This window comes from Oncorhynchus clarkii, chromosome 7, assembly GCF_045791955.1.
Source record: "Oncorhynchus clarkii lewisi isolate Uvic-CL-2024 chromosome 7, UVic_Ocla_1.0, whole genome shotgun sequence".
Classification (NCBI taxonomy): Eukaryota; Metazoa; Chordata; class Actinopteri; order Salmoniformes; family Salmonidae; genus Oncorhynchus; species Oncorhynchus clarkii.
The window spans coordinates 59,751,630-59,765,609 of NC_092153.1; the positions used below are offsets into that span (position 1 = coordinate 59,751,630).

Sequence of the window (13,980 nt, forward strand, 5' to 3'; positions counted from 1 at the left end):
TGTATGTAAACTTCTGACCCACTGGGAATGTGATGAAAGAAATTAAAGCTGAAATAAATCATTCACTATTATTCTGACATTTCACATTCTTAAAATAAAGTGGTTATCCTAACTGACCTAAGACAGGGAAATTTTACTTGGATTATAAATCAGGAATTGTGAAACACTGCGTTTAACTGTATTTGGCTAAGGTGTATGTTAACTTCCGACTTCAACTGTACCTTATTTACGTACAGTATCATTCAAAAGTTTGGAAACACCAACTCATTCAAGGGTTTCTCTTTATGTTTTAATATTTTCTACATTGTATAATAATAGTGAAGACATCAAAGGCATGACATAACGCATATGGAATCATGTAGTAACCCAAAAAGTGTTGAACATGTCAAGATATATTTTATATTTGAGATTCTTCAAAGTAGCCACCCTTTGCCTTGATGACAGCTTTAAACACTCTTGGCATTCTCTCAACCAGCTTCACCTGGAATGCTTTTCCAACAGTCATGAAGGAGTTCCCACATATGCTGAGCACTTGTTGGCTGTTTTTCCTTCACTCTGCGGTCCAACTCATCCCAAACCATCTCAATTGGGTTGAGGTCGGGTGATTGTGGAGGCCAGGTCATATGATGCAGCACTTCATCACTCTCCTTCTTGGTCAAATAGCCCTTACACAGCCTGGAGGTGTGTTTTGGGTCATTGTCCTGTTGAAAAACAAATGATAGTCCCACTAAGCATGAAACAGATGGGATGGCTTATCGCTGCAGAATGCTGTGGTAGCCATGCTGGTTAAGTGTGCCTTGAATTCTAAATAAATCACAGACAGTGTCACCAGCAAAGCACCCCCACACAATCACACCACCTCTTCCATTCTTCACGGTGGGAACCACACATGCGGCGATCATCCGTTCACCTACAAAGACAAGGCGGTTGGAACCAAAAATCTAAAATTTGGACTCATCAGAACAAGGGACCACCGGTATAATGTCCATTGCTCATATTTCTTGGCCCAAGCAAGTCTCTTCTTCTCATTTGTGTCCTTTAGTAGTGGTTTCTTTGCAGCAATTTGACCATGAAGGCCTGATTCACATAGTCTCCTCTGAACAGTTGATGTTGGGATGTGTCTGTTACTTGAACTCTGTGAAGAATTTATTTTGACTGCAATTTCTGAGGCTGATAACTCTAATGAACTTATCCTCTGCACCAGAGGTAACTCTGGGTTTTCCTTTCCTGTGGCGGTCCTCATGAGAGCCAGTTTCATCATATCGCTTGATGGTTTTTGTGACTGCACTTGAGGAAACTTTCAAAGTACTTGAAATTTTCCAGATGGACTGACCTTCATGTCTTAAAGTAATGATGAACTATTGTTTCTCTTTGCTTATTTGAGCTGTTCTTGCCATAATATGGACAATCCTTTACCAAATAGGGCTATGTTCCATATACCACCCCTACCTGATCACAACACAACTGATTGGATCAAAGCAAAAACCAAGCCATGAGGTCGAAGGAATTGTTCGTGGAGTTCCGAGACAGGATTTGGTCAAGGCACAGATCTGGGGAAGGGTAGCAAAATATTTCTGCGGCATCGAAGGTCCCCAAGAACACAGTTTTCTCCATCATTCTTAAACAGAAGAAGTTTGGAACCACCAAGACTCTTCCTAGAGCTGGCCGCCCGGCCAAACTGAGCAATCGGGGGAGAAGGGCCTTGGTCAGGGAGGTGACCAAGAACCCGATTGTCACTCTGACAGGAGCTCCAGGGTTCCTCTGTGGAGATGGGAGAACCTTCCAGAAGGACAACCATCTCTGCAGCACTCCACCAATTTATGGTAGAGTGGCCAGACGGAAGCCACTCCTCAGTAAAGCCACTCCTGGGCACATGACAGCCCGCTTGGAGTTTGCCAAAAGGCACCTAAAGACCCTCAGACCATGAAAACAAAAATCTGTGCTCTGATGAATCCAAGATTGGCCTGAAAACCAAGCGTTACATCTCGAGGAAACCTGGCACCATCGGTACGGTGAAGCATGGTGGTGGTAGCATCATGCTGTGGGGATGTTTTTCATCGGCAGGGACTGGAAGAGTAGTCAGGATTGAGGCAAAGATGAATGGAGCAAAGTACAGAGAGATCCTTGATGAAAACCTGCTCCAGAGCTCTCCGGACCTCAGACTGGGACGAAGGTTTACCTTCCAACAGGGCATCGACCCTAAGCACACAGCCAAGACAACGCAGGAGTGGCTTCGGGACAAGTCTCTGAATGTCCTTGAGTGGCCCAGCCAGAGCCCGGACATGAATCCGATCTAACAGCTCTGGTGAGACCTGAAAATAGCTGGGCAGCAACACTCCCCATCCAACCTGACAGACCTTGAGAGGATCTGCAGAGAAGAATGGCAGAAACTCCCCAAATACAGGTGTGCCAATCTTATAGCATCACACCCAAGAAGACTCGGCTGTAATCTCTTCCAAATGTGCTTATACAAAGTACTGAGTAAAGGGCCTGAATACTTATGTAAATGTGATATTAACTTTTAAAAAAATGTATTATACATTTGCAAAAATGTCTAATAACCTGTTTTTTTGCTTTGTCATTATGGGGTATTATTTTGTGTAGGTTGAAGAGGGGGGAAAAACAATTTAATATATGTTAGTATGAGGCTGTCACGTAACAAAATGTGGAAAAAGTCAAGGGGTCTGAATACTTTCCAAAGGCACTGTATGCCATCTTGTGTCCATGTTCTTACTCATCATTACTTGTCTGCGGTCATATCAGTGAGATCAAGCCTCTGTCTGCTGTGACATGATTTCCGGTATACTTGCTATTGTATCGCATTCTTCCTCTCTCTTTATAATACATTGATGTTATTAGATCTAGTTCAATTGTAAAGGAAATTGTATGGAAGTTATGTAGATGTGGGTGTGTTGTCAATATACAGTGAAAGTGTTGTCTAGTGTCTACACGGGTATGCTATTTATATTTAAATGTTTACAAGACCTCAATCCTTCTCTTCCAACAAAACTCAAAACAAGTTTACTGAACAAAAATATATATTCAACATGCAATAATTTAAAAGATTTTACTGTGTTACAGTTCATGGAAGGAAGTCAGACAATTTAAATAAATTCATTAGGCCCTAATATATGGATTTCACATCGCCGGGCAGGGGCGCAGCCATGGGTGGGCCAGCCAATCGGAATTAGTTTTCCCTAACAAAAGGGCTTTATTACAGACAGAAATCCCTCAACTTGAGCCATCTGTGGCATTGTGTTGGGTGACAAACTGCACATTTTAGAGTTGCCTTTTATTGTCCCCAGCATAGCTCCTTGATATTCCACACCTGTCAATTGGATGGTTTATCTTGGCAAAGGAGAAATGCTCACTAACAGGGATGTAAACAAATTACATAGAAATATGCTTTTTTGTGTGTATGGAACATTTTTGAGATCTTTTATTTCAGCTCATGAAACATGGGACCGATACTTTACATGTTGAGTTTATGTTTTTGTTCAGTATATTATGGTGAGTGATATAGACTGGGAATCCCGTCCTCATCCTCTCTCCCTGTTTTTTCCATGTGTGTGTATGTTTTTGTGTGTGTGTGCGTGCCCTGTGTCATAAGTGTATATTATCAACAAGCATATGTTTCGATATGTCTCTGTTGCCGTGAAACAGTGAGATAAAGTACAATGGGAAAAGGAAGAGACAGGAAGGAGCTAGCTAATTGCTATGCAGACAGAGTGAACAGTCTCAATGCAATTCAAGTGTGTGTGTCGTGTGTGGAAGGGGGGAGTGAAGAGGGGGAGATGCTTTGATCTCTCCCCCCTAGAATAAAACATCTAATCCCCCCCAGGCAGAAGAAGCATAAGTCTTCATTAACACCCGTGTTGTCTATAGAGAGAGACCAGAATGGTACTAGCTGTTGGGATATCAGACACCAAGCAAACCAACAGACCAACGACTGGAATTCAATCGTTGCAGATAATGTTTTATCTTATTGCGCTGTCTAAGGTGTGTTTGAAAAGCACAGTAGCATGTCCTGGATGGATATCTGTACCGATTCAATCCAAGCTTTAGACGTCAATCAAACCTGCATTGTTGTATTTATATAGAAACTATTTTCCTTATGGTCAAATAACATCACAGAATGGTTTTGGCCACTGTAAAACCTACTACCAGGTAGATGCTTCCAGAATAAGAAGTGTGTGTTCACAGAAGTAGTTTGGATTTAAAGACACTGCGTCAATATTGATTTAGAATTTTCAGTTGAATTCCAGCTTAAATCTTCAACAGTCGTGTTGTCTGGACTCAAGAGAGACCAACGTGGCTTTAGCTGCCGGGGAAACCATGACACTGGCTCTTGTTTAGGAACTGGCTGTGTGATCAAGTAGAAACATGTTACCATGTACCACTGTCTGTCCATGTTGATGCATCCCTATGTAACAGTATAGCTTCCGTCCCTCTCCTCACCCCTACCTGGGCTCAAACCAGGGACCCTCTGCACACATCGGCAACAGCCACCCTCGAAACATCGTTACCCATCGCTCCACAAACGGCACGGCCCTTGCAGAGCAAGGGGAACAACTACTTAAAAGTCTCAGAGCGAGTGACGTCACCGATTGAAACGCTATTAGCGCGCACCTATTTCACATCGGTTACATCGGCTAGCCATTTCACATCGGTTACATCGGCTAGCCATTTCACATCGGTTACATCGGCTAGCCATTTCACATCGGTTACATCGGCTAGCCATTTCACATCGGTTACATCGGCTAGCCATTTCACATCGGTTACATCGGCTAGCCATTTCACATCGGTTACATCGGCTAGCCATTTCACATCGGTTACATCGGCTAGCCATTTCACATCGGTTACATCGGCTAGCCATTTCGCATCGGTTACATCGGCTAGCCATTTCACATCGGTTACATCGGCTAGCCCTTTCACATCGGCTAGCCCTTTCACATCGGCTAGCCCTTTCACATCGGTTAGCCCTTTCACATCGGCTAGCCATTTCACATCGGTTACATCGGCTAGCCATTTCACATCGGTTACATCGGCTAGCCCTTTCACATCGGTTACATCGGCTAGCCCTTTCACATCGGTTAGCCCTTTCACATCGGCTAGCCATTTCACATCGGTTACATCGACTAGCCATTTCACATCGGTTACATCGGCTAGCCCTTTCACATCCGTTACATCGGCTAGCCCTTTCACATCCGTTACATCGGCTAGCCATTTCACATCGGTTACATCGGCTAGCCATTTCACATCGGTTACATCGGCTAGCCATTTCACATCGGTTACATCGGCTAGCCATTTCACATCGGTTACATCGGCTAGCCATTTCACATCGGTTACATCGGCTAGCCATTTCACATCGGTTACATCGGCTAGCCATTTCACATCGGTTACATCGGCTAGCCATTTCAAATCGTTTACATCGGCTAGCCAGTTCACATCGGTTACATCGGCTAGCCAGTTCACATCGGTTACATCGGCTAGCCAGTTCACATCGGCTAGCCAGTTCACATCGGTTACATCGGCTAGCCATTTCACATCGGTTACATCGGCTAGCCATTTCACATCAGTTACATCGGCTAGCCCTTTCACATCGGTTACACCTACATTTGGGTAATTTACTCTGCTTCAATGTGCATCTAAATAAAATAGACCTATTGAACTGTGTCTCTGTGTAGGCTAGAGTACGTATTTGTATACTGAATCCCTATGTGTATATTATGAACTGTGTCTTTTCAGGGAGAAGCCCTTTAGAATCCCTATAGAAGGAGACCACTGGAACATCTAAAACTCACCTTGGCATTTCCTGCCTTTTCCTCAGCCAGGTTTCTAATCTGTAATCTGGGTTTAGGTCCACTGCCCGCTGAGAGCTCTTCGAGATGATACTACCCAGAAGGAATCTAATTTCTGGCCTCAGATAAAGAGATCACCCGTTTAGATTAGGTGAACCGTCAGACACTCTCAACCCTCAGCCCTTATCGAAGTGTTATTGAATTGTAATCTCAGCTAACCGTAAAATAATGGAAACCCTCAGCCTTTATTGAAACATTATTGAAATGTTATCTCAGACTCTGCAGGGCAGTCAGGGGTTCGTTCAACAGCTGTTCACAGGGGGAGGGAGGGAGGTGGGGGAGCAGGTAGAACAGAGGGCTTGAGGAGGGGCATATTTATCATCTGTGTTCAACAGGGGGGATAACAAGGTGAATGCACTCCAGATGGATTGTGTATGCGTGGGAGAGTGTGTGCGTGCGTGCGTGTGTGTGTGTGTGTGACAGCAGTGCCTACGGAGGCGGTTGGCAGAGAGGCTGCTCTGCTTCAAGGCCAGATTCTCAGGCAGAGAACTCAGTCAGGCAAGAGGGAAGAGAGGGAGAGAGTGAGAAAAATATAGAATGAGAAAGTAGAGTGGTGACTGACACACAATAGACATGTTCACTATAACCTGCCATCACCTCACCTCTACATTCATCCACCTCTGTGTACCCATCCTTTCCTCCCCTAAGTCCCATTCACTCTTTCTCCTCCTCCATTTTCTTCCTCTCCCTTATCTCTCCTCTCTTCTCCTCTTCTGTCCTCCCCCTCACTCTCTGTGTATATCTCTGATTCATACCATCCTACACTGGCATCCATGGGTCTCCATATTTAGTCCTCTCTCTCCCTCCACTTCCTCCTCTCATCCTGTCACTGGAGTGACACCAACACTCATCATCCAGCTCATGTCTTTACATCCGTCCTTCTCTCTGTCAGACCACTGCCGCTAAGCACTAGTAGCTAGCTACTTTAATCTTTTCACTGTTTTCTGGTCATCTCTGTTGTTCTTCCCTTTCCCCCTTTTCATTCCTCATTTCATTTGCTTAATCTCTGTCCCCCCTCTCTCTCAAATGGAAGTGACTTATAAAAGGCCTGTGTTTGAACAGATGGGTAATACACCACACCTTGTTGAGCATAGAGGGTCATTAACAGGGTTGCTAAAGTCTGATGTGGGAATTGGGAATCCAACTACAGGCAGTTCAATTAGGTTTCTTACCCCATTTGCCTTTACCATTACTTCCAGGGTTTATGGGTTTGCCTTTACCATTACTTCCAGGGTTTATGGGTTTGCCTTTACCATTACTTCCAGGGTTTATGGGTTTGCCTTTACCATTACTTCCAGGGTTTATGGGTTTGCCTTTACCATTACTTCCAGGGTTTATGGGTTTGCCTTTACCATTACTTCCAGGGTTTATGGGTTTGCCTTTACCATTACTTCCAGGGTTTATGGGTTTGCCTTTACCATTACTTCCAGGGTTTATCGGTTTGCCTTTACCATTACTTCCAGGGTTTATGGGTTTGCCTTTACCATTACTTCCAGGGTTTATGGGTTTGCCTTTACCATTACTTCCAGGGTTTATGGGTTTGCCTTTACCATTACTTCCAGGGTTTATGGGTTTGCCTTTACCATTACTTCCAGGGTTTATCGGTTTGCCTTTACCATTACTTCCAGGGTTTATCGGTTTGCCTTTACCATTACTTCCAGGGTTTATGGGTTTGCCTTTACCATTACTTCCAGGGTTTATGGGTTTGCCTTTACCATTACTTACAGGGTTTATGGGTTTGCCTTTACCATTACTTCCAGGGTTTATGGGTTTGCCTTTACCATTACTTCCAGGGTTTATGGGTTTGCCTTTACCATTACTTCCAGGGTTTATGGGTTTGCCTTTACCATTACTTACAGGGTTTATGAGTTTGCCTTTACCATTACTTCCAGGGTTTATGGGTTTGCCTTTACCATTACTTCCAGGGTTTATGGGTTTGCCTTTACCATTACTTCCAGGGTTTATGGGTTTGCCTTTACCATTACTTCCAGGGTTTATGGGTTTGCCTTTACCATTACTTCCAGGGTTTATGGGTTTGCCTTTACCATTACTTCCAGGGTTTATGGGTTTGCCTTTACCATTACTTCCAGGGTTTATGGGTTTGCCTTTACCATTACTTACAGTGTTTATGGGTTTGCCTTTACCATTACTTCCAGGGTTTATGGGTTTGCCTTTACCATTACTTCCAGGGTTTATGGGTTTGCCCGATTTGTCAGGTGCTATTTGAAAATATGGTTAACAAATGTTCTTACATAATAAAATCTGAATTGGAATTATTTTCATGTAATCCACAGATAATGAGAGTCGGGGAAAAAAGTGGGTAAAGAACTGCCAACAAAGTGCCTTAAAGTATAAATATTGTAGATATTTTTCCCAAACAGATTTTGAGATGTGAAGAATTCAGATAGGAAAAGAAAACCACTAATCCTAAAAGTGATTGGTTGAAATATTCTAGTATTTCTTCATCAAAGTTGGACATTCTTTTGTGTGTGCGTGTGTGTGTGTGCGTGTGCGTGTGCGCGTGCGCGTGCGAGCGCTACAGTATGAACACATAGCCGACACACAGTTTCTCCAGTGTAGCCATTTTAAATAAAGAACACACTGTTGTTTGGAAAGAAGTGGTTACAATTGTGTCATTTTTGTTCAAATGAGTCTATTTGTCCACTGTAGGTTTGGTGCACATAGTAACTTACAGTGTCTTCAGAAAGTATTCAGACCCCTTGAATTTTTCCACATTTTCTTGTGTTACAGCCTGAATTTAAAATGGATTAAGTTTCTATTTTGTGTCACTGATCGACACACAATAACCCATAATGTCAAAGTGGAATTATGTTTTGAATATTAATAAAAAATGAACATCTGAAATGTCTTCAACCCCTTTGTTATGGCAAGCCTAAATAAGTTCAGGAGTAAAAATGTGCTTAACAAGTCAGATAATACGTTGTATGGACTCACTGTGTGCAGTAATCTGGACTGTGTTAACTAACCTCCAGATGAGCTTCAATGCCATACAACTCTCCTTCCGTGGCCTCCAACTGCTCTTAAATGCAAGCAAAACTAAATGCATGCTCTTCAACCGATTGCTGCTCGCACCTGCCCGCTCGTCCAGCATCACTACTCTGGACGGTTCTGACTTAGAATATGTGGACAACTACAAATACCTAGGTGTCTGTTTAGACTGTAAACTCTCCTTCCAGACTCACATTAAACATCTCCAATCCAAAATTAAATCTAGAATCGGCTTCCTATTTCGCAGCAAACATACCCTACCGATCCTCGACTTCGGCGATGTCATTTACAAAATAGCCTCCAACACTCTACAAATTGGATGCAGTGCCATCTGTTTTGTCACCAAAGTCCCATACACTACCCACCACTGCGACCTGTATGATCTTGTTGGCTGGCCCTCGCTTCATACTCGTCACCAAACCCACTGGCTCCAGGTCATCTACAAATCTCTGCTAGGTAAAGCCCCGCCTTATCTCAGCTCACTGGTCGCCATAGCAGCACCCACCCATAGCACGCGCTCCAGCTGGTATATCTCACTGGTCACCCCCAAAGCCAATTCTTCCAGTTCTCTGCTGCAAATGACTGGAACGAACTGCAAAAATCTCTGAAGCTGGAGACTCTTACCTCCCTCACTAGATTTAAGCACCAGCTGTCAGAGCAGCTCACAGATCACTGCACCTGTACATAGCTCATCTGTAAATAGCCCATCCAATCTACCTCATCCCCATACTGTATTTATGTATTTATTTATTTATTTATGTATCTTGCTCCTTTGCACCCCAGTATCTCAACTTGCACATTCATCTTCTGCACATCCTACCATTCCAGTGTTTTAATTGCTATTTTGTAATTACTGTGCCACCATGGCCTATTTATTGCCTTACCTCTCTTATCCTACCTCATTTGCACATGCTGTATATAGACATTTATTTTTTTTTGTTGTTGAATTTTTACCCCTTTTTCTCCCCAATTTCGTAGTATCCAATTGTTGTAGTAGCTACTATCTTGTCTCATCGCTACAACTCCCGTACGGGCTCGGGAGAGACGAAGGTTGAAAGTCATGCGTCCTCCGATACACAACCCAACCAAGCCGCTGCTTCTTGCTTGCTTTATCTTGGCCAGGTCGCAGTTGCAATTGAGAACTTGTTCTCAACTAGCCTACCTGGTTAAATAAAGGTGAAATATAATTTAAAAAATAGGTGTTTAACATGATTTGTGAACGACTACCTCATCTCTACCTCACACATACAATTATCTGTAAGGTGCCTCAGTCGAGTAGTGAATTTTAAGCACAAATTCAACAACAAATACCAGGGAGGTTTTCCAATGCCATTCATTTTAATTACACTTTGTAACACCACAAAATGTGGAATAAGTCAAGGAGTGTGAATTCTTTCTGACGGAACTGTATGTATGTGTACTGTCTGTGGAACTAGTATTGTGTGTGTGTGTGTGTTGCATGTTGTGATTGTTTGAACACAATAGTAAACATTACTCTCTTCTTTCTCAGGTGATATCACTCAGAAGGGATATGAGAAGAAAAAGACTAAACTTCTGCTTCCCTTCTTCATGCAAACACCAGGTAAGAAACATTGACCTCCTCATTTTCTCTTTTCCTACTTTTAGAATTTGATCCATGTGCCCCTTCGGCCTATGAGAACATACCTACCATATCCAACTACTCTTTTTGTTTGGTTTTAGTTAATTTACAAAAATCATCATGATGTTCATAATCATAGCTGTTTGGTGCTCACTGCTCCCTCTTAGAGGTACCCCCAGTCACTACAGTTTTTCCAGACTTTCCTCCAGTTCAGAGAAACACCATTATCCTCTCTTGACAGCCAGGCACCACTTCCCTCTTTAGCCCAATAATGATTGTATGCAAATATCAGCTATTCTCGGAAATGACTAAAGCTGCTCCCTTGTTTACAATGTCTTGATGACATAGGGCTCCTGAGTGGCTCAGCGGTCAGTGAAAGAGGTGTCACTACAGTCCCTGGTTCGAATCCAGGCTGTATCACATCCGGCTGTGATTGGGAGACCCATAGGGCGGCACACAATTGGCCAAGCTTCGGCCGGGGTAGGCCGTCATTGTAAATAAGAATTTGTTCTTAACTGACTTGCCTAGTTAAATAAAGGAAAATAAATATCTAATAATAATCTGTTATGGTTAGATGGAACCCTTTTGTAAAGATCTTTATACATTTTATGAAAATACTGTATGTTGTAAAAGCACATATAGAACCTAATGACATTTTGTAAGATTGTATCAGATTATAGGATGATTTATTTTTGAGAGTGTGCAATAGCATAACATAGCATCACTAACTGACTTAGTCACATAACATCTGACCCGCAATAACATTGCTAAGTATGTGTATGTGACCAATAACATTTGATTTGATTTGAAGTTCCCGTTCAAACTGTGAAGGAGAGACTGATGAAGTGTGTGTGCAGCTTGTGCAAAAAAACAAAGCAGAGCTCATGCCTTTCATGCGACTTTTTTCAAATCATCATTAGAGTCGCATCATGCAGACTTAGAATGTATTCAAAATCAAAACATATAGCCCAACGTTTGTATCACTAGGGTTGCACATTTTGGGGATAATTCAGAGGTGGAAACTTTTCGTGGGAATTAACTGGAACATATGGGAATTAACGGGAATTAATATTAATACCATTTAAATGGATATGCATTGGATATGTTTACCATGTCATATGGAGACAGAAACATAAACTTTTTACCATATCATAAGTAGACATAATTGCAAATGATTAAATCCTTCCAATAGAAATAAAAACAAAAAATGTAGTTACGAATTGAACTTTAATTAAGTTCAATAAGTTCAATAAGTTGACTCTTCACATGGGATGATTTCATGGAACAACAAAAGAAAGGGAATATTGAATGATCCCCAATTAAATCAAAATCAAATCAAATGTATATAGCCCTTCTTACATCAGCTGATATCTAAAAGTGCTGTACAGAAACACAGCCTAAAACCCCAAATAGCAAGCAATGCGGGTGTAGAAGCACGGTGGCTACGAAAAACTCCCTAGAAAGGCCAAAACCTAGGAAGAAACCTAGAGAGGAATCAGGCTATGAGGGTTGGCCAGTCCTCTTCTGGCTGTGCCGGGTGGAGATTATAACAGAACATGGCCAAGATGTTCAAATGTTCATAAATGATCAGCATGATCAAATAATAATAATCACAGTAGTTGTCGAGGGTGCAGAATGTCAGCACCTCAGGAGTAAATGGCAGTTGGCTTTCCATATCCGATCATTAAGAGTATCTCTACCGCTCCTGCTGTCTCTAGAGAGTTGAAAACAGCAAGTCTGGGACAGGTAGCACGTCTGGTGAACAGGTCAGGGTTCCATAGCCGTAGGCAGAACAGTTGGAACTGGAGCAGCAGCACGGCCAGGTGGACTGGGGACAGCAAGGAGTCATCATGCCAGGTAGTCCTGAGGCATGGTCCTAGGGCTCAGGTCCTCCGAGAGAAAGAAAGAAAGAAAGAAAGAGAGAATTAGAGAGAGCATACTTAAATTCACACAGGACACCGGATAAGACAGGAGAAATACTCCAGATATAACAAACTGATCCTAGCCCCCCGACACATAAACTACTGCAGCATAAATACTGGAGGCTGAGACAGGAGGGGTCAGGAGACACTGTGGCCCCATCCGATGATACCCCCGGACAGGGCCAAACAGGAAGGATATAACCCCACCCACTTTGCCAAAGCACAGCCCCCACACCACTAGAGGGATATCTTCAACCACCAACTTACCATACTGAGACAAGGCCGAGTATAGCCCACAAAGATCTCCGCCACGGCACAACCCAAGAGGGGGCGCCAACTCAGACAGGAAGATCACGTCAGTGACTCAACCCACTCAAGTGATGGACCCCTCCTAGGGACGGCATGAAAGAGCACCAGTAAGCCAGTGACTCAGCCCCTATAATAGGGTTAGAGGCAGAGAATCCCAGTGGAGAGAGGGGAACCGGCCAGGCAGAGACGGCAAGCCTTTCCGTTCACCTTCACACTCCTGGGCCAGACTACACTCAATCATATGACCCACTGAAGAGATGAGTCTTCAGTAAAGACTTAATGGTTGAGACCGAGTCTGCGTCTCTCACATGGGTAGGCAGACGATTACATAAAAATGGAGCTCTATAGGAGAAAGCCCTGCCTCCAGCTGTTTGCTAGGGACAATTAGGAGGCCTGCATCTTGTGACCGTAGCGTGCGTGTAGGTATGTACCTCAGGACCAAATCAGAAAGATAGGTAGGAGCAAACCCATGTAATGCTTTGAAGTTCAGCAGTAAAACCTTGAAATCAGCCCTTGCCTTAACAGGAAGCCAGTGTAGAGAGGCTAGCACTGGAGTAATATGATCACATTTTTTGTTTCTAGTCAGGATTCTAGCAGTCGAATTTAGCACTAACTGAAGTTTATTTAGTGCTTTATCCGGGTAGCCGGAAAGTAAAGCATTGCAGTAGTCTAACCTAGAAGTAACAAAAGCATGGATACATTTTTCTGCATCATTTTTGGACAGAAAGTTTCTGATTTTTGAAATGTTACGTAGATGGAAAAAAGCTGTCCTGGAAACCGTCTTGATATGTTCGTCAAAAGAGAGATTAGGGTCCAGAGTAACGCCGAGGTCCTTTACAGTTTTATTTGAGGCGACTGTACAACCATCAAGATTAATTGTCAGATTCAACAGAAGATCTCTTTGTTTCTTGGGACCGAAAACAAGCATCTCTGTTTTGTCCGAGTTTAAAAGTCAAAAGTTTGCAGCCATCCACTTCCTTCTGTCTGAAACACAGGTTTCTAGCGAGGGCGATTTTGGGGCTTCACCATGTTTCATCGAAATGAACAGCTGTGTGTCATCCGCATAGCAGTGAAAGTTAACATTATGTTTTCGAATGAGATCCCCAAGAGGTAAAATATATAATGAAAACAATAGTGGTCCTAAAACGGAACCTTGAGGAACACCGAAATTTACAGTTGATTTGTCAGAGGAAAAACCATTCACAGAGACAAACTGATATCTTTCCGACAGATAAGATCTAAACCAGGCCAGAACTTGTCCGTGTAGACCAATTTGGGT

The 13,980-nt window shown here is 43.0% G+C and overlaps 1 protein-coding gene across 1 annotated transcript in view; it reads left to right on the forward strand.

Annotated features, from left to right (window-relative positions):
- The window catches only part of LOC139413572 (disco-interacting protein 2 homolog B-A-like), a 78,720-nt gene that overhangs the window by 23,717 nt on the left and 41,023 nt on the right, over positions 1–13,980 (forward strand). The window contains exon 2 of the mRNA XM_071161088.1: positions 10,381–10,452. Coding sequence (XP_071017189.1) covers positions 10,381–10,452 — 72 coding nt within the window. The remainder of the gene's footprint in view (positions 1–10,380; positions 10,453–13,980) is intronic.